Source organism: Spodoptera frugiperda, chromosome 1 (genome assembly GCF_023101765.2).
Source record: "Spodoptera frugiperda isolate SF20-4 chromosome 1, AGI-APGP_CSIRO_Sfru_2.0, whole genome shotgun sequence".
Classification (NCBI taxonomy): domain Eukaryota; kingdom Metazoa; phylum Arthropoda; class Insecta; order Lepidoptera; family Noctuidae; genus Spodoptera; species Spodoptera frugiperda.
This window is the reverse complement of record NC_064212.1, coordinates 3,921,495-3,949,272: the sequence shown is the minus strand read 5'-3', so window position 1 is coordinate 3,949,272 and position 27,778 is coordinate 3,921,495. Positions and strand designations below refer to the sequence as shown.

The window sequence follows — 27,778 nt, the reverse complement described above, 5'->3', positions numbered from 1 at the left end:
GATTTACGTCTCAATATGCTCTCTGGCGGAGCTCATTGGTAGTCTAGTCACGTCCCCCTCCGACTATGTCTCGTGCCATCTCAACTGGGATAAAACGATCCACGTCCTATACTTATCGCAAACCTGGAAAACTATGACGCTTTCATCGAGGTCTCATTTTAGATGTTCAACGTTTTAATATACAATTTGCATAATTACCGGACCTATAGTTTATACATTGAAACTTTTGAAATAAGTAACGCACATCATTTAATATGAGTAATAAATCAAGTATCTGGAACATAATTTGCTGATTAGATATCTCAATTTGCTTCAAGTTATAGGTACAATACGCGACTACACGTGCTGTCTTTTCCTCGCGTGTATATTCAAAGGAATGCGAGAGTTTCTCTCCGTGAATCTATTGGAAAGATAGCATCACAAGTTTCTTTATTAAGACAACAATATACGTATTATCATCGTTTGAAATTATCGAACCAGCATTTGAGAAAACTTTCGTAGCTATGCGGCGCTAACTTTAACCTTATTTTGATCTGATCCAATTTCGCTTTTCGTCGTTTCGATTATTTATTATATTAGTCACTGTTGTGGCTTCCTTATTTTATTGTTAAGATTACATTTTTATCTAATTTCTTGTAATGATTCAGGCTGGTTAGTAGTTGCGGCAGATTTACATTTGTCACTAAAGTCAAAATGATATCGAAATGGAATATTATAGTACCTATAGATATATGCATTTCTTAGAATTTAAATACTTTTGTTTACAAATATGTATACAAATTGTTTGTGGAATGGAGAAGTTATCGTAACGTCATTTAGCAGCACATTCGAGTTGATTGCATCTCGCTGGAGGGGGCCTTGAGTTCGCTTGCAAAGTCAGTTAAATGCCAAAAAGGTTCACGTCTACATCTGTGTATATTGTGGCAGATTCGCTGGAAATAAAAACTCTAAAATAATAATCCCTGTCTAGACTAAAGGTAACAACATGTTTAGCTCAGAGCCAGTGAGGCATGTTCTGATTAGAGGTCTGTTCGCCTGACCAAGCAATCAAACTGAGTCACTCGCCAGTTATAATCGTGGGTAACGTAGCCTCCCTCGGTACACCTACTTAAAACAGATAACTGTAAAGCGCTTACTGATGAATTTGTTTGCTTTTGAAACCATTGTTAGTTACAACCTATTGACACAAACCTCATTTTCATGAACTGTCCGTTTTGAAATGAAATGAAAGTAATGTTGCATTGTAATTTTATTTAAACCTAACTATAAACAAGATTACATGTGGGTAAAGTGCCAGACTGGACGTAGCCCTTTGACATGACACTTTTTGATAATTATACTTATCTGAAACATGTTTTTCAACTATCGTCAATTAATCGATCGTTATCGAATTCCATTCTCATTAGTTATTGCGTCAGGTTTTAAAATACTTTTTTAAGATTATGATACGATCGATAACTGAAAATAATTCGTTTGTATTAATTTAGGTATGTTTACCGATACCGTACAATTAAAGATTGTGTATAAGGCTCCATATTGTACAGCAACGAATAAAGATTTAGGCTTCATGAAAATATACAAAAACAACTCGATTATATCCACAGCTCGTGCATATGAATATTTTATATCACGCTATGAATAATCAATCATCGCTTTTGAACATCAAACGAGTATTTGCGTATAATAAGGCACCTAAAATAACGCTTAAGGTGTAATAACAATGTGCCGCCTCGTCAATTTACCTCGTTTATTTTTTGGCACGTGTCTTTACCAAAACATTTATTTCGGTATCTTTGAAAAATATACTTATCAAAATATTTTTAACCCTCCTATTATTTTCATATTTTTACATAGAGGTTACCTCGTCCTTGCAATAAACATTTTATTTTACTTATTCGTGTTAAGTAATTAATGTGCGTACAATATGTGATAATTAACATTATGTTTTTCTTTGTTCTACAGAAGGTCGACCCCGAGCTGATCTTCACGAAACAGGAGAAGATCGGCAAAGGCTCGTTCGGTGAGGTATTTAAAGGTGTCGATAACAGGACCCAGCAAGTGGTCGCTATTAAAATAATCGACTTAGAAGAAGCTGAAGATGAAATCGAAGACATCCAGCAGGAAATCATGGTGTTGTCACAATGTGACAGCCCCTACGTTACTAAATATTACGGATCATACTTAAAGGTAAGCAACAATGTTTCGTATGTAGATCTAATAACTCGTCTGCACAATGACTTTGATCTGACACATAATGTCGTTAATAAGTAATTACCACATAACTTGATGTTTGATATTCACCATTTGACATTTATTAAACCCTGCAATCTTAGTTCGTATTCATGTAGAGCCGCAGAATAAGATAAACCTCGTGGAATACATTACATTTTATCTCGTCGCTTTGGGGGCACGAGGCATCAATCTTTGTCTGTGAAGCAGTACCTTTGCCTGCTTATCTGCTGTCGAGTCCTTATAAAAGACAAGAATCAAGCGTAATGGACTCCATTACATTACGTAGTGTATTCTCTTGTTGAATAATATCCTTTCTGTGAATTCATTTTCCTCGGTTCATGAGCTTTATTTTACGACTTGACATCTTACTTCGATTAATGTTTGAACTTTGTATTGCGTTACAATATCTGTTGGCTACAGCAGTGTGACACACCAAAGAGAATTGCAGTTACGCAGTATTGTACTAGTACCTACTCGCTTACTCAAATGGAATATCAGAAAGTGCTGCGGCGCACTGTCATGAAACACTAGGATACTTATTACACCGTTTTGCGGAGTAGCTGTTGTCTCTGTAATTGTACACCCGTGGCATTACATCCAGGTCTAGGTAATAGGACATTGATAGTGTCGTGACTATGCGAAATATGACCACGACTAGTAATAGATATTATAGACAATTTAATCACAGCACTGCTATTGAAATCTACTGAACAATTTTGTTTATTAGATTGTACTGATTCGATTGCGCAATGCTCGCCGTTGAATGTCACGAAATTGTAACAAAGTTACTATGAAACGTTCACCCGGTCTTATAATTCGCTCGTGTGCTGTATTGTATTTGCGCTGTACGATGTCCGTCACGAAGAGTTTGGGTTCAAAACTCGACATAAACACAACCGGTTATATTTAGGTCCACAATGCAAATTCTTTGGAATCGTATAATAATATTCAACATGTTCAACTAACTCTTTTATTTTTTAAATTGTTTCGGACTCGAAGACTAAACAAAACATTTTATGACGATTGTATTTGTGACCGATTTAAACTACTTCTTTTCATACATAAAAATATTTTAGTAAGAAACAGTCGTTTTTCCATAAAAACCCTACATGACACACTAAATCCTATTATAGTTCATCAATAAGGCGATCATTAATCTTCGTATTTATTGCCGTTGTCCTTCTACGATGGTACACGATGAGAAGTACGTAGGCGGGCGTCGTAAATAGATTTGGAAACAATAGCTGGCTGATTATATCCAACAGAAGATTTCGAAAACATGTCTATTCATAAATAGGCGAATGCACGTCACTGCATAAAAATGTTGACTTCAAAGGAAATAGGCATAAAAATTTGGCTCTCTCTGTTTTCACATTTCACTGTGCTAAAAATAACCCGTGACATTTTCAGGCCAATTTGCTTCTGTTATGCTACCAACTTCGTTGTCGTCAACAACAGACGAATCGATATGGACATTCGGAACATCCCATATCATGAACTCGTAACAACGGGAGTAGAATGGGAGGCATCCCGCCACGGACAATGATGTCTGGTCCGTTATGATCGATATTTGCATTTTTATTGTTCTACACCCTGTTCATTTTAATTTATGTGTCTGTGTAGATTAGTGACATGGTTTTAAAGGATATAACCAAACCATTTTTATTAAGTTCTGATGGTAAATTCAGAAAATTAAGTTCTTCTGATTTATCATTTGAAACATTTTCCTTTTACGTGACAATAGCCGATTCCCTTGTCAACATTGCTCATCAAATAGTACATTTTATTATTCCAATAATCATTCGGTTGTAAAATCAAGTGAATTTAAATTAGGTAACGCGGAATAGGAATCATTAGTAAGTGTCTACGATGTGTTGTGTTTCCCGCTTAGCGCATCGTACCGACTCCACGTTGGTATTGCAATCTTGACACACTTTCGAATGTTGTTGTTATGCGTGCCTTGCAAAATACGATGCAATGTATGCGGGTCGGTATGTACATAAATCCGCAACATACCTATGATACTTATCTTTGATCTCAACTATGTGCACAATTATTAAATTGTGACATGTCGAAATTATCTCTCGTTTCACTTTCCTCTGATATTTTATACATTCACATAGAAAAGGTATAAAATCAGTTACCTTTATGAATTTGTATAAACAAACATGCGCCTGGCATATGAAAGGTGATGGTACTTGTTCGTCGGAGTTATGAAAGGGCGGCCCGGCTGGCTCGCTCAATTAGCAAATGAACTTGACGTTACGTGACAGCAACGTTTTGTAGGGTACGTTCCACTTTCATCTCTTATATGATGCTCGTAATACGCTACATTTTAATGCAAAGGTTTCATTGGATTTCGTCGAAATGCAGAGATGTATCGCACATCTCTTTCATTTGATTGTTCCTATTCACACAAAATTATTTTAACACTATTAGTATCTACTCACAACGTAACAGGGTGGGACCTCGCACTAGATTCAAATTGCGTGTTTTGTCAATGACCGTGAATTTTACTATGATCGCATGATATTGCATTTCAAGGACATTTTCCGTGGTTTTTTACAATGGTGTAAAATTACATGCTTTCAAATTTAAAGCACCTACTCTACATGAACCTTCTTTGCTAGCGGTGAATTTACTTTGCGAGATTTAACATTTCTGATTTGTGGAGAAAATGTGACAAAGTTGATCGTTATTATTTGATATGAATGGTTGTTTTCTCATTATCCTCGAGTACTATAGATCAATATACTCCACTATTTTGTCATACATTAGTCCTCATGAGACATTGGCTTCCCTTGACATTGACTTCTCCTCAGAAAGGACAAACATATGAGTAATTTAATTTAAGTATGCTTGTAGAATGTTAAGAGAAGGCTTTTGTAGGTGAATCGTCGCATTTACGTCACAGCTATGAATGAATTTAAATGTGACGTGAATAAGCTGTGCTGTGAGAGGGTTTTAGTGGGTAAAATTGTGAATGCGGATGTCGGGCGGTGCGGCCAGCCCGAGGTGAAGGACGCTGGTGACTCATCGCGTTAGCCTCGAGGAAAATGTCAAGAATTTCTTACATTTACTGTGCTAAACATAGTTATGTAAATAACAAATTATTCCGATCTGTTCATAATGGAATTATTAGATACATACCGTTTTGGTAAAATATACAACTTGGTATTCAATTCTACTTAAGTTATTTACGCGATTCTTTAGTGATTGTAATCGATCGGAATGATAGTTTGATCTTGTACCAAGTTAACATCAAACGCCCAACTTACTTTTATAAGTCTTGTAAAGTAATAACGACAACCATTCTGATACAGAGTCCGATCGGAACAAAGTCTTTATAAGATGTACTCATTCCGAATGCGTCCATAAATTCAACATCAAAGCAAAATCTCGTCTATACGAGTATTTTATTGTTCTTTTATTTTTAGGATTTAAGAAGAAATGGCCGTTCAGGGCCGTGCGATGACTATAAAGTGCGCAAGGTTGAAAGCCGTAAACGCATTAGGGCTACCTTGACCTCTGCGAATATACAGCGTGATGTCAAGGTCCTGTCAGCCCTATTGAAGCTTCCATAGTATTTTGTTATTACGAAACTATTCCCTCAGCTCTGACGACAAATGAGCCAATTATCTCCTCGTCGTTCGAACTGTCTATTGGCTCCGAAATTAGTATTCTGAGTCTCGACGTCAATACAGCAAATGAAGAATTGTGCAGTTCAATACAGTCCATAAGGAGGTCGTCGACTTTAGTTCGACGCGAGGAGTCATATCGTTGAGTAGAATCAAAGGATTTAAAAGACTTGATACAGGTCTGGTTCTTATTTCGCATCGTCCTTCTGTTTCACTGCAATGCGGGCTGGGCGCGCCGCGGGCGGCAGGGAGTTAGAGGAGGGGTACAGTCCGCTTCTAAACTTGGAAGGTCAAGTTCTGAAACTTTACAATTTGCCTTATTGAGTAACTGCTTTTGACAGTTCGATTTGGATGTGATTATGAAGTTAATAACTGTCAGTGATTCGTTTTCCTTAATAGATTAATGTTTGTTTGCCAACTGAGCCAACTTCGGACTTAATTCAATTTCTTTTATAATGTAATATGTAAATAGGATTCCAGGTGGAACCTGAAAATAAGTTCAGGAGATACCTAATGAGATTAGTATACTCAAATTAGTACGTTTAAATAACCCTTTGTGGCTTAAAAACTTGTTTGTCATACAATATTATTTCGAAGAATGCCGACAAGGTTCGTGTTTGTAACGTTTATCAGTGCGTTAATGAGAATACTAGATTTTTTAATTAACTCTACTCCGATCTCGCTCGGATAACGATTATCTAAGTAGGTAAATAACCCTTAGCTGAGACTACAATAAGTGCTTATCAGATTTGATTTAGTCGAGAATATTACGGTTGTAGTCATAATGCCTTCATCGATATTGAAAATAATTATTTTGTTCACCTTTTCTTACAAATTATTTGTATATGAATGGCAACATTTTAGGACCACGAGCCTGAGAGGCCATTATACTTTGGGAAATAATTCCATTAAAATTTTCTTCTGGTTTCCCGCGAATCGATGGCGTCACTCCGCTTTTCCCACCTTTTTACGAAATTACATTTTGATTCCGCCACATCCCCTCGTCGAGAGATTTTCAATGACTAATGGCTTATTTAATTTTGTACAAAGTTGTTATAATGCTGTAAATGAGATTATGTCCGTAGCCTGTCATAAGGAATGGTGGCTGTCGTTATTGCTTTATAATAGCAGTACTTATCACGATTCATGAACATTTACGCAAACCATTTGAAAAAAGGCCAGGCTTTTTGGGAGTTGTTATCGTATTAAATATTTTTCTTTCGTTTGGATATAAATCAATTTAATATGATTACTTATCATTTTAATTGCAAAAAGCATCGTATAATCGGATCGGATTCTTTGAATAAACGGTACATTTTAAGGCCATTTACTGGTTTTGAGTGTCCAATCCTACCGGTTTTTTTAGTTGATATGTATTTGAAGCTGAATTTAAATTTAGTTTATCCTGTTTGTGGTTTATAACTTTCGTCTTAATAGTAGCTAAAACTCTTCATTCAAGGGCAGACTAGTAGACACAAAATCTGTTATTAAATTGTGGTTAGCTAAAATTGTAAGATAAATCTAGAATCTAGACTAAACTACGGATGTTTCAATAGTCTGTCAGAGGCATGTGGTAAGCGTTCCATGTAAAAATATCTACTGATATTAAACGAATCAGAGTCCTTAACCTGAACGCCGACCTCAACCTACTTGGGGAAAGGCCAGGAGAAAGAAGGTTTATATCAAGACTATCTTCATTTTTTTTTACGATAAACGAATTTCCAACATCAAAATTGTCCATGAAATTTTTAAAGAAACAAAATAATGATTATTATTTTATCTATTCAAATGATCGATTTATCGTAATCGATTAAGTTAATTAAATAAATATTTTACTTTACGTTATCTAATTTTGTTTGAGTGTTTTCCTATTGAATACTTAAACATTGATGTCACATAAAATTGTCGTCCATTCTAGTTGTTTGTCTTTCTATTACATAGCTTTATGTTTATATTTATATTCAAGTTCTGTTTTCATTTACATAATTTTCTTTGGACATTGTTTTCGGTAAATAAGATTGAAAACGGCCCTTGTTTTGAAAATATTGTCGTATTGAAATACTTGGCGATGTTATTGTTTTAAACAAGGCGACACGATAAACAACTGCTTGTAAATTGAATTAGCACCCGGATATTGTTTTTTAAATGTTTGCTTGTTAGCTCTTTCCTTATTTATAAGTTAAGTATGTCTATACGTGTTATTTGCGTACTTATTCTATAATGTTATTACGTTTTTCGACTCCTATTATACCATATTAAGCTAAACAAATTGTTATGACAGCGGTAAGGACGTGGTTACTGCAACAATACGTGCCTTAAAGGGTACCGACCTTAAGGGCCTTGTTATGAGTATTATCTACCTTGCTATAAACCCTAACGATGTTACCAGTACTTTCGTAATTATGTACCGAAATCCAGGACAAACTTAATGGAATGAATGCTAATGACCTGGAGCTCTGTCTGGTTCGTTAGTTCTCTACTGAAAGCAGTGTCCACTATGAATATACTCAATTACAGCGATGAGTTGAATTTATCCTTTTATTTTAAGGATAATATGATTTGAGTCATGGAGACAGAGGTACAGTGACTAATGTTTGTATCAGAAAATTACTAAATAAATCTATTAGAAGTGCTCATAGACTACAAACTTCTATCTTTATAGTAATAAAGATATCATTGAAATAGGTGATAAAATATTCCTATTTAAAATACGTTTTGAAGTGAAGACGTTTAAGTGCAACTCGTATTCAAGTACTAATGCATATTTATGACTTTATTGATAAGGATTAAATTAAATTCCTACGTAGAAGAGGGCTACATTTGATAGTCAAAAGATCGTTTACAATTGCATCAAATAACCCTAACCTGGAATAAAAAAAGGCCTTTTAAAATTGAGCTGCATGGACTTTTGTCCCTCTTTTGGACCATCCTTAATAATAGCGACTTGATCCTAAAAGTGACGTTATGTTTGCAGTGATAGAGTCGTAAATTCACAGCCATCAGTGCTGACAGGACAGTTAATAGAAGGGAGCATATAACGGCAGTAGAGCTGATAAATAAGATTACTGTTTGCACCGTACTGTACCGTGATGTATTGGAACGAGGATATACGTAGCTTTGACATAGTAATAAAACCAGGTACGTGGTAATCGTAAAATCCACCATCCTGACATAATTGTATTAAGGATTAATGATAATTAAAACATAGGTATCAGGTGAAGTCGAATGTGATTGAATGCTATGCAAAATTCGTACCTATAGTATTAATGTATGGCGAATGTTTTTAAGTATTTCAGAATTTATCGTATCATCTTCATAAAACTGTTACACGGAAAATTATCGGAAACCCATAGTAACAACCGCTTTAACATCGTTTCATCGTAGCTCGTGGGCTAATCTTATTACGTGGCGTAACGTCGAGGCTTCCTTAATAACTTAAACACCACACCAGTGCTCTGTTATCCCTCAGACGAGTCAGCGCCATAAATTGAATAATAAAATGACATTACAACGAGCCCCACGTGTATTTATTTTTGTTATTCAAGAGTAACTCGACGTGAACACGTAAATTCGCAATTAGATAGCGTACCGTAAACATAACAAACTTTGCATAGCCGAGTGCCATCACAATCACAATCTACTCGTTAAAAAGTTTTTGGGGAATTTTAAGAACGTGAAAATGGAACGGTCTTTCGTCTTTAATTTATCTTATAATTTGATTGTTTTAACAACTTGTCAAGTTTTCTCTTAACAAAGTTGTGAAGTATTCAATGTCTCTCCAAACATACCAAAATTTAGGGATATTAATTGGGGAGTAATTAAAGAACTTATCTAAACTAATGTATTTTATTTTTAAAGATTTCATTATCTGAGATAGGTTTTATCCACTTAATCCGATCATATCATGAAAAAGTTAACGTAAAAACAAAGATGCAATTTCAAAAGGAACAAAATATTTTGTTGTGCAAGTTTATGGTGTTTTCTCTCATGTAATCAAGAAGTGGACACGTTGTTACGAAGATGACTGCGTTAATTTCCTTTTTCTTTTTGCTTAGCTTCCATTCCTGCAGAAATGGAGTTGCGCTCGCAACCGGGCGATTCAATTAATCCAACGTTAGGTTACATGCAGCTGAATCCACTCTATTCGGACAAAACTTTTGTTTCTTTTAAGTTTAATCTGTGGATTCAATTTGCTGCCATGATTACATGTCCACATGACATAAGGTGATCATTCATAATCAGGTGTGAATACATAAAATCAAATTCGGTTTCAATGATTGATTCCTGCTCCTTCCAGGGCATCTAATTACACCGTAATGGTAACGTTTATTATACGCTCAATAAGACCTGTTTCATAACAGAACGCAGCAGGTCGGGTTCGTTATCCTTTGTCGACCTTGCAGCTGCTATAAATTCAGTTAAATTGACCGCAGGAGGCGGGCATGCGTCACCGAGGCCGATGCGCTCAGATTAGCAACGAAAGCATGATGTAATAAATATATATCAACTTCTCTGTGTAACCAATGGATTCTAGCCATCATAGCATGGAACCGGATCGACGATCGACGTGTGCGCACGCAAAGGCACAGTTCTGCCATGCAATCTGTAACGGATAGGTGCTAGTTTTTACTGGGCTTGTTACGTACGCGTACCTTATTCATACAGGCGCATGCCTTACCCTCTTCTCTCTTGAATAACATATTCAAATACGTACGTGAGACATTCCTTGAATCTGCGGCGGTCGCTTTGACCGTCCATCTGTGTCAAACATATTCCACGTCAGATGTCTGGAATACAATGGATTTCCCAACAATTCCTATTTCTCGTTTCTCCGTGAGCTTGGGGTGATTGAAAAGCGACGGGTGTCCGTTTCGAAGGCAAAAGATAAATTCAGGATTACCCGGACGCAGCTGACTGTCCGATCGGAAAATTGAAATTTGCGCCTTCGACCTGTACGTTTGTTCACTGTACTTGATTACAATCGTCGTTTGCTTTTGACATGATGATGGACATATGCTAAGTAGTTTGTCAAACATAGTTCATGATAATTTTATCTTTTAACTTTTAATAGGAGGACTGAAATGTAAATTATCACCTTTATATCAAGGTTAAACCATTGCCACACGAACGTTAATGTGCCGTCAACGTTTCCAATATGAAAATTGATCGCTGAGCGTGTTCCTAACCTATCTAGGTCGTAGCAAACGTCGTTAATGCGGGACGGGAGGCAATTAGGGCAAGCCAATAAAACATCGCCATCAACGAACACCGGTCGTTCCTCCCTGCTTGCTGCACTAGCCTTGTAATTCAACTATCCACTTAATACCTCTACCTATAATAAAATGTGATATGTCTCTACGTCAAACAAATCGAAAATTACTGGGAATGCCATATCTTTCTCAACCGGTACTATCATGGCTATATCAAATTGTTACCGTCTTCCTGGTGGCAATAAATCCTTGTTAATGAAAACGTGGAAGGTATCATAGATTCTGAAACGGCCTCAGTACAAGGTCCAGCGGAAGATGCGCAGGGGACGGTGTCCCGGCCGACGCTTGGAGCCTATGTTGCCGTCACCGATGTCAGAGTTAAGTGCCGTCGCACTCGTATCCGCACAAAGGCCGCTCTCTCCGCTTTGTTCCGCCTCTTTGTTTGACTTGACGAAGGCGCAGTAAAAAACTTCAACACGGCCCACGACTACGGCCGGCCCCGCGGATCTAGCTAACTAAATGCACAGCTTTATTGGGTCGTACCTCTTCCTGTTCGAGTGCGAATACGTTTTGCATGATTAATGGCTCATGTATGAAAAAGGTTCTACCGGAATATGGACTCCAATCCTTACGCCTACATTAGTGGGTCATTGAATATCTCTCGTCTAGTGTAAATACGAAATGAAATATTCCGTTACTTCAAATTACACTAAAAGGTCCATCCTCCCAGATATGTTATGAGGCGTCAACTTGCGGAAATGATCCATTGTGGTCCTGTCCCTCTGCGCATGGGGTCCGCAGCTATTTTCGTTATGATTATGTGTTGATGAAGTGCCCTCTTTATGAGGGGTTCTCAAATTACCCTTCTTCACAAACAAGACTCAAATATTTTATATCATGTAAAATCTACCAATAAGCTTAAATGCCCCGGTTTAACTGAATGCTATTTCAACGTTAAAAAAACAGTACAGGTGTGTTACTCACCATTGAACCCTTTTTAATTGAGCAGCTGTTTACTTGTTAATTACGTTTTTGTTTTTACATTGATCGTACTACCCAGTAAACGAGTGTTATTTATACGATGAGAAACAATTGTTTCGAACGTGCAACTATTATGTGCTTAACATTGCAAAACTTGATATCGGTAGTAAATATTCTCCAACTAACAACGCTTCAAGTGTTCTCTGCAACTCGTTGTTGCGTTATCTAATCGATATTTTTTATCATCGCATTCCCTTGATTTCCGCACTTGTCTCAATAAATTGCACCAATACTCTGTGAAAAAAATAATGGAACATAAAATGAAATGTTCAACTTAACACTTATTTTCATGTCATAATTCTTATACAAATGTAATAACAGCGAATGTTCGGAAAGTATGAAGTTCTGTGGCGCAATTCATCTTATGTTATTAGATTAAAAGTTTCGAGAGCCGTCCCACACCTTAGGAACAATTTCTTATCACGAAAGTTTTGCTAGACGACGTAACTTGTAAGATGGTTAATTCGTTAATTTTCACATTGCTCTCAATGGCTCATCATTTATGTAAACGATTTAGGCGCTTTTATGAACAAACTCGTGAGCCTGTTGCTGGCCTACTTAATAAAATTTTAGTCATTAGACCTTTTTTGCCGAGAATTCTTTAGTAGTGTTTTCCAGGCTCCCGTCTAACGTGATTTGATTAATCCTATGTATAACCTTGCTCTGAAAAGCAGTACTTATAGATAAAAACTTTCCCTTTGATTTGTTTGTGACACATGTTTACCAGGAAATGCTTATACTTTATACTGCTTTCTGTAAATTCTACTTAATTACTTTCAGTTATTGAAAAGGTAAAATACCTGTTTGATTAACTACTTCAGAACTTATCGAGTTGATTACTTTATTATCAAAATAAAGACTAGTTATGCGGATATGCAGAATATTTCGTTGTAATAAAACAAGTATGTATGCCATCCCTGCTATAAACTACAGAAGGGTTTATTTCGGTTTATCCGAGTGGAATTCACATAAAGCTCTCGTCGCAATTTGCAATATATCACTCAATTCCTATTCCAAATATAAATTCACATTTTTCGCATACTACAGTAAACGGTCAGCGAGAGTCCAGTGTCACCATCGTCGGTGTCAACGACCGAATGACTGTACGGTTGACCGGTCCCGTCGCGATCTGATTGTCGCGCCAATAAACGATTTGCATGTGTTGGTGTTGTGACAGTGTTGCGTTTGCGCACCCTTGCCTCATCTAATTGGTGTTATCAGGTTGGTCAAGCGCGCTTATAACGATCCTATTGAATCGTATCGTTTTGCGTTGCGCATATCGATTCATGCGCGTAATCGCTTCTGTTGATAATCTTGATATCTACATAGTATTATCTACTTTGGAATATCACAAAGCTTACAAATCAGCCGTATCCATAATATTCTGTTCGTACAATAAACACATCCGAATCATTTTAGATATACGCAATGGATTGTAGCGAATGGGATTCAATTTCCTCATTCTCAATCCTTCCGTAACAAACTATTCGGCAAACACTGTTATGAACAACTTTGCCATAGTGCAAATACTCGGGTATCTAAAACGTTTTGTTACGTAGTACTAGATCTAGTGTCGGTGTTGATTTTCAGAAGCTGATGGTTTCAATTTGCACTAAAAGCTTTTGTGCGTAATGGATATTGGTGATAGATCCCAATAGCCCAAGACTTGGCGAGTACACTTTATCATTTTTATCTGCAGTTTGGCAAGTAGACCAACAATTTTCACGCACTTGTGTCAATTTATAACCACGAATACTTAATCTATGATATTATGAGGTTCGCTATTCCTGACTTTTCAATTCAATTTATGGGATAACACAACCCAATAATGGTTTTGTTTCCGTGCAAATGAACCCCGATTTTTGTAATGCTTCTCTTTGATTTAACCGATGAATGAAATGAATAACGAATACGTACAGTGTCCAATAATTGGATGGCTTGCAGCCCGTCGTTAATACTGCATTCAATTTGTTTGGTTTCTATACATTTGGCATTCAATTAGCTCAATACGGTTAATAATTGTTGTCGTTCAAATAATTGTATTTTTGCACCAGTCTTTGTTCTTTGAAATAGGTTAGTTGTTGTGGGCTTGCAGCAGTTATTTAATTAAATCGAGATGGTCGTTCTAGTTGTAATAACTGCAGTTTTGCTGTTTTTTTACTGTTAGTAATAAAGTAAATAATACGTTTTTCACGAACACCGATGTCTATCACCGATATTTATTTATTTTTTTATTTCATCAGATGCACAATTGGGTTCATTGATGTTACGCAGTAAAGGAAGGCGCACATTAATGTATTTCGTTCCCTATCAATTTCGTTATTCCGTTATGTTGGCCACATTCACCTGAACGAGACAGGCAATTCAAATAAAAAATCGTAACGATTGCGAATCCAGTCGTGGTCAGGTTTCCGATTACGTGCGCAAACGCTTTTTAATTGAATCCCTGTTGCAGTCGACTTATGCCGACCATTTTTTGTGGCGCGTGCGTTAATTGTTGGGCCTTTGCTTTTTCCTATAATTACTCGAAGGATATTGGGCGGGCGTGATCGAAAATGTTCACAAAACAGGACGCAATCGTCATAATAATCGGATCCGCTGAACAAATATCGCATACATGTATGTAAACCTGTATGTTTATGTGTACATTGTTTTAAGTTTGTATACAAACAGTAGCATTATCCCTCGTATGAATCACTGTATTGTTTATCACCAGCAAACTCATGATGACATATTTGGATGTGAAACATGTGTTACGAATGGAAATCTTATAAATTAAGTGCGTCATGTAACTCCGCACTACAATTTTGACTAGAAGGAAACGCTATAAATTGTAGGACATTATATTATCATAATTCGACCAATTTATTATAACCCCACATATCAACAAACGAATCAATGCAAGGATAATAAAAAGATGTCTGAATCGACGCGTGACGGAAATCGATCCTCAATCATTCAGCAGTGTGGTATCTGTTAGCCCGCATCGATTGACATCAATGTGCAACGTGTGTTGTTGCGACACGATTATTTATCGGTCGGATACCCCAAATACAACGCGGGCGGTCGTATGACTCACTGTTTAACCAAATTGTAAGGATCATCCGACCTTACCAACAATAACCGAACAGTGTTTGTCGTACGGAATTACATCGCAGTTATTCTTATATTCCAATACTGGAACGTGTTCGTCGATTACGCAATGTATTGCGAAACGTAATTTGTACCGTCGTATTGGCTGTCAATTGTAGTGGAGGCCTTGGATCGTGGATAAGGCTAAGCACGCACTATGATTAATCGCGCGTGAATATAAACTGGTATCGGATATAAAAAGTTGCTTTCCTAACATGCGATATAATTAACGGGAACAAAAATAACCATGATTACGTTAATTAACTAGTGTACTTTAAATGAACTTTAACCTTTACGGTATAAATAAATTTAAATAAAAAATGTTGACTCATTAATGAGTGCAATAAAATATATGTGCCTACTACAGAAATTGATAAGGCTAAAATAAAATAACGACTGTAAACAAGAGTACAGCAGTTGAAACATGTTATATTTTCTGGCTGCAGCTGTTGTTGGCATTCAAAAGGCATCTAATTTAGAACAAGACAGGCGTCTTGACGTCTAGCAATAGGAAGAGACTGGGATTAAATTAGCGTATTGAAAGCCCAATTAGATAACGCGATGACCGCTATGACCGCGCTAACATCGGGTGACCGAGATAACATTTAAATAAACACGTCATATTCCTAAAAAGCGAAGTGGGTGTGTCGCAGCATTTAGCAACATTCCATCAAGGTTAGCTTTACGCAAGGACTAGTCGCATCGCATAGGTCGTTTCAAATACGACTTTTGCTTTCGTCAAACCAATAAAAGATCAAGGGCATATCTTAGTCTGACCGGTCGATATAAGGTATAAGCATCTACTACTAAGTAGTTGTATGCAATTTTACAACAATGTTTTCTCCAATCGAATTCAAATGAAACAGTTCCTTTGTTTAGCATAAATAATGACTGTTGCATAATGGTCGCGTCTTTATCATGCAACCGTTGAGAGATAACCTTATGGTAGGTATCTCCCCTGAGATACGGTGTCCTCTGAGTGTATTGTGTGGGCTTGAAACAATGCCACCTTTCTATTCCCCGATAGAGCGCGGCGCATACCTGATTGAGTTATTCCTCAGATCGATACCAATGACGCATACTTCATTACCAACATCTGCACAACTTGGATGGCAGTTTAAAGTCAAATATTTTTACCGTCATCTAAGTCTCTTACCAATAAAATTAAATGCAATGCATGTCTGGTTTATATTTCACGTACAATTTCGTACTAAGTACGCATAGTTACAAGAAACTTTAATGCCAGTCAGCAACTGGCACGATGTTGATTGAGCAGACATTTCGAGCTAAATTAATGTACCATTGTAACAGCACGTTCATTGTGACTACAATAATGCTGTGCGAATTGTTTGCTTCAATCACTTCATTTGCCAACGTCAGCACCAGTACCAATCTGAAAGCACGTTGAGAGCTGTATTGTTGCGATGGAAATAAAATATGAATTTTACTCCAAAACAGTCCACAAAAAGCCAGGTGTCCTTGCGAGAGTTTTTATCTAGGAGACAAAATTCATTGTGCTCTATCCGTATCTCATGAAATATAACAAAAACGTGTTCAATGAAAATCGATAAATATCCGGAACGGTTGCCAAGCTGTGTACGATATTAAATCATCGCCACATTTAATCGTGTCAACAGCAGCAGGTACATCTATATATATAAAACTCTTCCGTTACTGAGTGACTGACTGACAGACAACGCACAGTCGAAACTACTGGTCGTAGACAGCTGAAATTTGGAATGTAGGTTCCTTGGGATATGTAGGGGAGCACTAAGAAAGGATTTTTGGAAATTCAACCCCCAAGGGGGGAAAAGGGGTAAAAACGTTTCTATGAAAAATCTTATTCCTTGGGTTTATAAACTTGAAACTTGGCATGAACACGTACATAGGCAAGTAAATATGTTTGACATTATAAGTTTTTTCGATTGCGGGTCCGATTGGGTGACTGATTTATTAACGCACAGCCGAAACCGCTCGGTATAGGAGTCTGAGATTTTGAACAGAGGTTCCTTTAGTAACATAAGTGAGCACTAAGAAGGGATTTTTGAAATGTCAACCCCCAAGGGGGGAAACGGGATAAACTGAGCCGGGGCTGCGGGAAAGTTCTAACGAGATACCGTGGCCCCGGAACGCAAAGGGCAACTGAAGGAACGAGGTGGGTTTTAATCAGTAAAAGTCTGACACTCCCTTCTGTTCCACCTAGAGCGGGAGAGGTCATTTGATGATTTCCCATCCTTAACTTTTTTTGTATGTTTGTTTGTTTACACAAGTAATCGATAAACTCCGAAACTACTGAATCGATTTCAAACATTCACCATTAGAAAGCTACATCATCCCTGAGTAACACAGGCTATATTTAATTCCAGTTGTAACAAGATATCAGCCTGTGGAAGAAAAAGCCCTGTCGAGATCATTAAAAAACGCTATATATAACCGAATTACACGTGGGCGAAGCCGCGGGCGGAAAGCTAGTCGCTATATATAGCGTACCTTTTCCGTAAGTCATAGGCAACGTTCACATCTATAATTAGAGTGACGTACCTATTTATTTATGAAGGGATATACGGACGACTCCGCTCCTGGCACGGGGCCTTCGCGACCCACATTATCTGTGATCAAATCGTGTAGAAATTCTGACATTTCGCTCAATTACATCACATTTCAACAAATACCGCAATCAAATGTTAATTGTATCATTATGGTATCTTGTTGTAGATGGCATTAATGTTTTATATGGCGCCATAAACAAGCCAGGCAGTAGCCGCTACTTGGTTATCTATTTTACCTTATCCGTAATATATTTTGTCTATCTTTCCTTATTACGGTTTTTTACCTTGTAAATTCCTATTAGGTATTGTAGATTAAAAATGATTCCTAGCTCCTGACTGAAACCTTAGTATTCCACGTTGTTCTAATTTTCTAAAATCCTCTTACGTTTTTCTAGAGCGAAATGAACGTCGCTTAATGCGCGTTTTTAATGGTCGGGACCTCGTTCACCGACGAGACTGCGTTTATTTATTTCCTGACTTTATATTTGGGTCACTGGGCGGTTGCATATTATGAAACACTGATTTAAAATGTAAATAAACAATATTTTTATAGAGTACTTTGATCCAAAAGAGTTAAGTGGATGGAAAATTAAATGGTGTTTTATTTGGTAGAAGTAACTCGATTAACCTGTTGGGATGTTTTATAGGCTAAATTAAGGATGTTACTAAAATGGGTCAACGGCTCCCGATGCCAACGTATATTAAAGAGTGATTTACGACACTGGAAATTGCTCTGTTGTTCGTAATATTTCTATAAAATACCTATGACACGTATTGTGCAAAAATAAGACCTTAACACTGTCGACATAATTTAACGTACACATCATAGTGATGAGTAATTCCAAATAATCATATTAACAAATATCAGAACTGGTTCTGTATCTTGAAGTCTCGTGTCACGGTTCATTCACTCAGTTCCAACATTTCTGACAACTCTCTGTGTTTGTTTAGGAGCGGTAACAGATGGGCTGTCTGTCATTAATCACCAGTCACCACAGAATATACTATTTTAACGACTCGTTAAATCTCTGTTATTAAAAAGCACTTTATGGTCAACCACTCGGTAATGTTTTTGCCTTCGTACTTAATGAGGATTTTGCGACGTGACTTTAAACCTTTTTATTGCTTACGTCGCTACGGGTGGTGGGTTGATGTCAGCACGTCGATTAATCATGGTGACACGTCCACCACAGCGTGATATGACCCCGATAATAACTTACATCGAAAACATCTTCATTGCTCTAACCCCAATACATTCCAATCCGACATTGACGTATTACTCGAAAAACCATTGAACCGTGCACCCCAAGGGTTAATAAGTTATTGGGTCAATATACAAATCAGTTCCTTTGGTTCTCTGCCAAAGTCATGTAAATAAAGTTACATTATATCAAGAGACAGATTTTATATTTTTTCCTGCAGACTAGTATTCCAAATATAACCGTGTGTTTGTTCTGGCTGATAAATTTTCCGAGCTTGCAATGACAGCGATACGACGCATTAGTTTCTCGAGTTTCGGTCATTACGTTTTGTGTGCGGTTTTTGCTCGGCGGCGCGTGCCAGGCCCGACGGCAATCTAGGCAAATCCTATCTATTGTGCGCGGTGACAATAGTTCCGGTGCTAATTCAAGGACGGCCTGCCATTGTCCCGCGAATGACGATGCGCACCGCTGCGCCACTCCCGCCCTATCTACCATTCTATACCCACAAACATTTATCGATTTGTATCGTCCCAGTATAATAAACATTTGATACCAACATTCGTATAGTTAATGAAATTCAAATAATGACGTCACATTTTATTGAATTATTGGCTCTATTCTTATCAATACTGTCTTGGTACATATATTTATTTGTTCACTGACTACCGACCTAAAGCTATATCACATTGAAATAAATCGTGCTGAAGTCGATTTGTTCGAAGATATTCTTGAATTGGTACGAAATTGTAATGCCTTCTTAGATGTGATAAGAATATTGAATAAACAGGGAGCGGCTGATGTTCCTACTTAAAGCAGTGTTAATATAAATATTAACATAAGTCGACTACTAAAATGTACATCTATAAATACGTAAAGCTAGATCGAACCCATTCAAATTAAAATTGAATAACGATAGCATGATGAGAGTGAAATAGTATGTTCAACTATTGACCTGTGATGACTTAGCACAAGTTTTCGTTCACTGCTATAGCCGTACTAACACCTGTACCGTTTCGAGTTAATGAGGCATCAAACAGGAAACATTTCTCTGTTGCGATACGGCCATACGACCCACTACCAATTTCTACACTTCTTTCATGTAAAAACTTTGATACTTATCGCAAATTTTCCTGTGACAGTTACAAATTTCGCCATGTCTTTGTAAACCTGGTTTGATTTATGGCAGTGATAATAATTTCCGTGTTGAGGTAGGGCTCGTCTCGCCCGCGTTGTAATGGGTCGCTATTTGTGCCGGTGGCATTTGCTGACTTGGGCACAATCGTCAGGTCACGTCATAACCCATAATGTCAGTGTTACGTAATCGCTATTTGATTGTGAAGCCATTATAATACCGATTATGTTATCTATTACTCATCTATTGTGTACAACATGATTATTTTGATTGTCAATTCAACATTTTTTATTTTTAAATAAACTTCATTTTGAATGCATTTTTTGTGCTCTGCGTATTGTTCGTGACGTTCTGACTCGTTTAAAGGCCATGTAGCAACACTAGCATTCTAGCAACCCGTGAACTAGTAACGATTATTATTTGACTTGGCAACGCTAACACATCTATTTTGAGCCTCATTATATACTTTCAATGACTTAATTAAACATGACTGCCTCATACGTCTGGGAACCGCAAGCGCAACTTCTAAGGTATTATTTTATTTATTTATCCACCCTTGTTATTCTTAAGAAGTTTTAATAGAAAATACCTACGGTTAATAAAACAACATAACTTTCTTAACTATCCAGTCCAACATGACATTTTATAAAAGCGAAAGAAGCCAATGTAGCAATTCCGGTTTCTAGAATATAAAATGGCTCATTACTCCGTCTCGGATGAATTCGGGAATAAGTTTTATTGAGCGGACGGCCACCAGTCGGCTTCTAGTGTCGTTCACATTAAAGACTCGGTAGTAATTGGCCTCTCTCGTTACCCACACACTGCAGTGATTGGCTCTATTACACTTTAGCGCGTTCGACGCTTTCAGACTACAAAGTACAAATACTGTCTAGACGGCAGGGTCCTTAACTTAGTTTAATAAAGCCCTCCTGCTTTTGTCTGGATGTAGTTTATGTCTGGAGTTCTATTCGTGTACCTACAAAATAGTTTCGCGATCGGACGCTTCGCAACCGAATGCCTAAAACGTAACTTAGATAAAGTTGAGCAGTCTAACAATTTCTCTTAATGCAATTGGACCTTAGAATGGCTGTAGTGAGTTAAGTTGGTAGTTTCGTGTGTAAGCGACATTTTACACCCCTCGTTTCGGCTGCCCCGCAACGCTATTGTAATGGGAAAAGTTTCGGGATCTTGAGAGCGTTTGGCGTCAGCAACACGATTCACTGCCAAGATATTGTTTTTCTAATCTAACGTTATGGCGTTACACTGTAATTGCATTTCTTACATCTCACTTTACTATGTCTTGTATTGGATATTTCTTTAAATTCTTGAAGAAATGTCCAAATGTGAAATTAGTCTGTTTACTTATCATTTCTTGTTGATGTGTACTTATGAAATCACTAACACAAATATTCTTTTTGTTACAGGTAATTAGATGAACATTATTTTACTACAGAAAGAACGCACTTGTCTAACCGTGTTCAAGGTTCGTCGAAATTGTTATTTTTCGTGATCACTTGAATAAATTTTAAATGTTTACTTTATGATATTACGCGGCATGGTAAGTGCGTGATAAACCTTGCTGCGTAGCAATTTTTTTTTGTATCTCGTTTCACTGAAGTATCTATGTATCATAGGTAGAATAAGATCAAACGAACAAAAACACTGTTTAAACAGGATTCAATATAGCATCTCTGCAATATAGGTAAATGAGAAGACGAAAATCGTAAAATATGCCCTGGCAATTTACTCGGCCATTTAACGACGAATGCTATTAAAAAGGCATTAAGAACTTAATAGTGTGCCATATTAAGCTACCCAATATAACGCCATTAATTAATTTGGATGAAAACTGGCATAAAAGGCATGTTAACGTTTATTCCTCCCTTCATGAAAATGATTTAAAGCAGCATACAGAATTATGTTTTCTTTTGAAATGAATTGTTTACTGTTCCTCGTTTCTCTAGACAAACGCAAATATGCAATGCTTGCTCTGAAATAATACGGGATCCCAATTAAGTTGTATGAAATGTCGAAATGAAAGCAAACAAGAAAGAATTATTCACTGGTCCCAGCGTGCTTAAGAGCAAACAACAATTAAACTTATTTCTATTAACTCGCTAACCTCATTAATTCTAGAGGTCCTTTGAGCGCTGTTTAAAAAAACATCGTTAAGATAAATGTTTAGCAAATGGAAGCGCCTCGGGAAATTTTCTGAACGTCCAATTTAAATAGTCAGGTTTTTACAGATGGGCACGGGACGTCTCCAGTCTCCCGTGTTTACCCGGTTAGTAGCCGACGCGTTTATTCGCCCGGTTGCTTCAGCTGAAGTGCAGCGGCCACTCTTAAATTGTTTACGTCTCCCTGCTTCGTTACTCCCTGGGCGGTGGCTATTCCGTCGAGAGATGTCTTACTTTGTAGTTTCTTTTTAGCTTTCCGGCTCATCGAGCTAAATTACTTTGAAAAATTTCCCGATGAAAATGTTTTACCATATATTTTTTGTATGGAAATAGCTGAGATTATACTCGAGGAATTTGGCAAATTGATATTATTAACGATCCTTCACGTCGCTGCTATAAGCATTATCAGCGTTATAGAATATGATTGAATATCTTTGAAACCGGCCCTTGGTCGGCCGCGAGCGGTTTTGTGTCCATTACGCAAATCGTGACGCGACAAGGCGAAGTTATGGCGAAGGCTGTTTTATACGAGCTATCAAACTTGTTTAGATGCCATGTTATTACTGGCCACAATAATGTTCACCATTTTGTTACGACAGTGTGATATTGTAAAGCTGAACAAAGTGCACGCAGACAGTTGTAATCCTGCGCTCGACGTGCAGACTTAGAAATTGCTCCAATAAGTAGAAATGTTGTTGAAATACTAAAAGAAGCTTACAGGCTAACAAGGTACCTAGTCTAGCTTTTCTCTAGGCTTTAGTTTTGTCAGAAATTAGAATTAATAATAATAACAACGTTGTTTGCTTGTTCTCATTACAAGAGAATCCTTATAGAATTTAATTCCTTCAGAAAGTATATGAAAGTTGGGTACTTATTTCGCTCGTGTAGGAGACGGCACATTAAATTATGAAAGAAACATGTTTATTCAAAGGGAGATGAAAACAGACGAGGGAGACATTTACAAAAGAAAGCAAAGGCTACGTTGTTGGGTACGTTCAACACATGCAGAAGTAAATAATTTGTTGCCGTTTGAAAAGGCTGTTTACAGAGGGACCCTTTAAAACGGTTCGCTATATGAACCGTCGGAAACAAACGTCTCACAATTGTAGGTACCGACGACGAAACAAAGTAAAGTCAGGCCCCGCCTCGTAATGCAATTATGTTTTCCTCCAGAATAACAGGTGGTAATCTCCAGATTTTCTATTATCCCTTTTTTCCTCTCCTCTACCGTTTTATGATATTTTGTTACAATATTTTCCGAGTAAAATTCGCCTGTGGCGACATCACCGGCTCGGGTTGCGAATATCCCGCGAGGTTTCAATAAAATTTGCTCATTTTCCCCGAGCGGCATAGATTTAATTTTCGCTTTACGCTCGGATGTTTTTATCACTAACATGCCAGGATTACATTATTGGAAACATAAAATTAACGTCACGCACGCCTTGCCTTGCAATTTTTGCTAGAGAATAGAGGTATTCACGCTATACTAAATCGAAAAAAATATGACAATAAACATTTTAGTATCTTGCCATTATTCTAAATGTGTATAGAATTACAATGGTAGTGAAATGTTAACACGATGCATAATGGCATGAATGGCATAGTATTAGATATTAAGTCCATTGTTGTCAGACGAATGATGAATGCGGTGTCCAACTGTCTGCGGATGATGGACCACGTCAATCTTGTTACACTTGTATAATCCAGTTTACACTCTCGTAGTCAGACTCGTCGTACGAGTGCCGTGACCCTGGCTACAGATAATCTATTCGTTACACATTCATACTGTATTTTACGACTAATATGTACCTATATTTATTTGATCAAGATAATTAATTATCGATGATGTGCAATCAGTAATGTTCATCTTACACCGTTCGTTGCGCCCGTCGGGATGTTTACCCATAAACTTCCTGTAAACATTATGTATATTTCTGCTACTTTTTATTACACACGTTTACAGCTTGCTATATAAAATACGTTATGTTATTTCAATGTAGCAAGAAACCACAGAACGTGATCAAATGTATCTAATCTAACACAATACGGCAACAACTGTATTTATTCTTGAACCACAAATTACTTTTTCATTGTTTTACGTCGTGCATTATAATTAGGAAGTTATAAACGATGAAATAAACGTGACGAATACGCAAAAAAGGTGGTGCCATTGTTCTGAGAAAGCAATGCGGCAGTCAATTGTCACAAGTAATAACATTACATGCATAGAGCGATACTAAGGTCCGTTATATCGCGAACACACGCGATATTCGCGCGAATAGCCAACGGGATTTATGTGAACTTGTGAATACCACGCTTTTTGTACGTGAAGGGAAATTATCTAAACGTTGAAATGTAAACAGAACGTGAGAATCGCAAGGATCGCATTACAATACATAAAACTATCATATTTGTTGTTTACATACTTCTTATTAACCTTTGACAGTATGAGAAAGGGGCCTCTCGCAGTGTTGTATACGCATGCACCTTTTATGGTGTCTTTCCACTACAAGTTATTGTTTAAGTGCGATCATTGACATTTACTTGTGGTTGTTTACAGTTTCGGGTCACTTTCCCTCATTAGAATTGATTTACTGATGTTGTTCTAAAACACGCGAGCTCTGTTACCAAGTATCGTTTTGCCTTGATTTGAATATTTCTGCCTTGTTAATAAATATTTCATATTCAACCTTCCTGTTCAAGTACATATCATTTCAGCTCAATTAAGGGCCATGCTACACTGATTAAATGTGCTGTAAATTCATACTTGAACTTGGTTTGACACACTACCGCGTATCTAACCAAAAATGTTGACTGTGAATTGTCTTGTTCCAGTCCAAAGTGGTACAAGCATTTGGTGTGTGGGAAAATAATTCAACATTAGTCAATTTCTCTTTATGTTGTCTTTGTTTAAAGTAGTTTTTGGTGTTAATTTATATTAATCGCCAGTATAAACACTTGCTGGTTAATCTCGTAATCTTAAACTACGGCAATCCAGTAAATACTAGTTACACCCGTTGGTACGCTATCAAGTTTATGAGACAGACCCAAGATACTGATCCACGTGCGATTTATCATCGTATTAACCCTATCCGTTACACTAACTAAACTTGTATAGGAATCTAGTTCCTAAGCTTAGCACGTATGGGCTCGCTGTCATTGCAGCGATAAGTCCCCTCTTTGAGGAGTGGCTTGAGAGACGCCACGGCGTCCTCACCTACCGCCTGACGCAGGTGCTTACCGGGCATGGAAGTTTCGGTAGGTTCCTGTTTCTGATTGGGCGGGAGGAAACGCCCGGGTGTCATCACTGCGAGGATCGTCCTGAGGACACAGTGGAACATACGGTGGCGCTGTGCCCTGCATGGGCTGAGCACCGCCGTGTCCTCAGGGATGTAGTCGGCGACGGCGACCTCTCGCGTCCGGCATTGGTACAAGCCATGGTGCGGAGCGAGGGGGACTGGGATGCCGTCTCCTCCTTCTGCGAAGCAGTCATGCTAGCTAAGGAGGAGGCGGGGCGCGTGAGAGAACGAACCTCCTCACGCCCCAGCCGTCGCGAGAGACACTCCGGGCGTCGGGGATCGCGTGACGATCTCCGGCCACCGTAAGTGCGGGCCTGCGGACGGCGAGCAAGGGTAGTTCGCCGCCCGACCAGAACCAGACCCGTGCGTGCGGCGCGTCGCGTTCCGCGCGCGCCTCAAAGAGCCATCAGACCACCACAGATGGGGCCCAATAGGGCTGATGCCTAATCCGGAGCTGCGGACAACCTAGCGGGTTTACCGGGGCTCCGGCTCGAAAGGCAGGAGAAGGAACGGGGTGGTTTTTAGTCAGTAAGAGTCTGACACTCCCTCTCGCCTCGCCCAAGGCGAGAAAAGTCATTGGATGATTTTCCCCCCTCAAAAAAAAAAAAAAAAAAAAAAAAGCTTAGCACGTAACTGATGCAGCTTTATGCTATGTAACAATGGCGTTTTTGTAAAGCTATCGATCAGAAAAATCTATTGGATCTAATAGAAATATGCCGATCATGTCGTGGAGTATTACTCTAGTGTCGTCGGCACGTAAAACCTCTTCGATAATATTTATTAACTATACATTGGCACAACTGAAGTACAACAACACCAGTAGCAATGTTCAATATCCGAATTGTACTGGGAATTGGGAAACGAGAAACTTTCTAAGCGCGCACCACTCGACTCTATTGCAATTGATATTAGTTTGATGAAAACTTGAATTAGGATACCCACTAAAGCCAGTATTAGAAACTTGTTTAATTTATGTAGTTCTGAAAGAGCTTCGATATAGCCCACTTATCTAATTGGCTACTAAAATGTCCACTGTCCTAATAATGGCACCGCATTTATGGCGTAAAAACTACAAACACGGCAATAAAGCCGTCTGTCATTACAAAAGAAGGCAAATAAAATTACCAGCCATTGCAGTAACATTAGAAAGTAAGTTTCGTCATACAAGTAGCTATTCATCGGAATAATGGGTAGTAAAACGACATCCACCGGTGCTCTTGAGAGCAATAATGAACTGGTAATGCGGCTACGCACAATGCTTGTTGACGTGTGGGAGTCATACCATTGTGTCTATTGTGATGTGTGTGCTGCGATGATGAGCCAGCAGATACTGTAGGACCGGGAAAGCGTTCAACTGCCCTGAGAACTCGCCCGCGCGAAATAATGAAAAAGATAATTCTGATAAGATTAGTCGTTTTAATTAAATACAATATAAACAGAGTATAGCGGCGTGTATTCACACTTAGATGCCGTTTTGTTCAAAGTAACTGTAAAGTTTATTATTTTTACATCATGTGGAATGAAGAAACACTTGCACAATACTTTATTATCTAAATCTACCGCATCAATAGTAAAATAAGTAAGTATTGAATAGAAGATGGCTATGTAATAGTCAACACTTGTAACATAAATAATTATGCGGGTGTTTATGTCACTGACACCAATTATACAATGATTTATTAGACCCTAAACGCTGTTAAATCAGCTGTTGAATTGAATGGGACAGACTTCGTAATAGTAAAAGTATGTTGGCGGGCCAGCCGCACTGGCCAAGGACTATACCGCTTTGTTCTCCGAGACACAGTCCCATTGTCGATTTGACTATTATTTATCTATCACCAAAGCCGTCGATAAACATTATCTTCTGTTTAATTCAAGTAGGTGACTAAACTTGTTTATGATCACACTCGGAAAGGTATTTGTATTCATAGATAATATTTGATAACATTAACTCTTCTGATACTAAAAGAATTCATTGCGTTACATAAGCTCTAATCAGGAAATAATATTGCGATAACGTGACTCGCATACTCGCATGTGTTTGTGAAGAGTTTCAATGAAATGTGCTCTGCAGTTGATTCTAGTCGAGGTTCATACAAACAAACAAGTTTTTGTGAGCTTGATACTCGAGAGTAGATAATTGTTTAACTAACTTAGCTCTCAGTT

General features: G+C 37.8%; 1 protein-coding gene across 4 annotated transcripts in view; it reads left to right on the top strand.

Annotated features, from left to right (window-relative positions):
* Positions 1 to 27,778, top strand: part of LOC118273005 (serine/threonine-protein kinase 26) — a 72,490-nt gene that overhangs the window by 23,080 nt on the left and 21,632 nt on the right. For all 4 annotated transcript variants that reach the window (XM_050704658.1, XM_050704583.1, XM_035589733.2 and 1 more), the window contains exon 2: positions 1,963 to 2,187. In XM_050704658.1, coding sequence (XP_050560615.1) covers positions 1,963 to 2,187 — 225 coding nt within the window. The remainder of the gene's footprint in view (positions 1 to 1,962; positions 2,188 to 27,778) is intronic.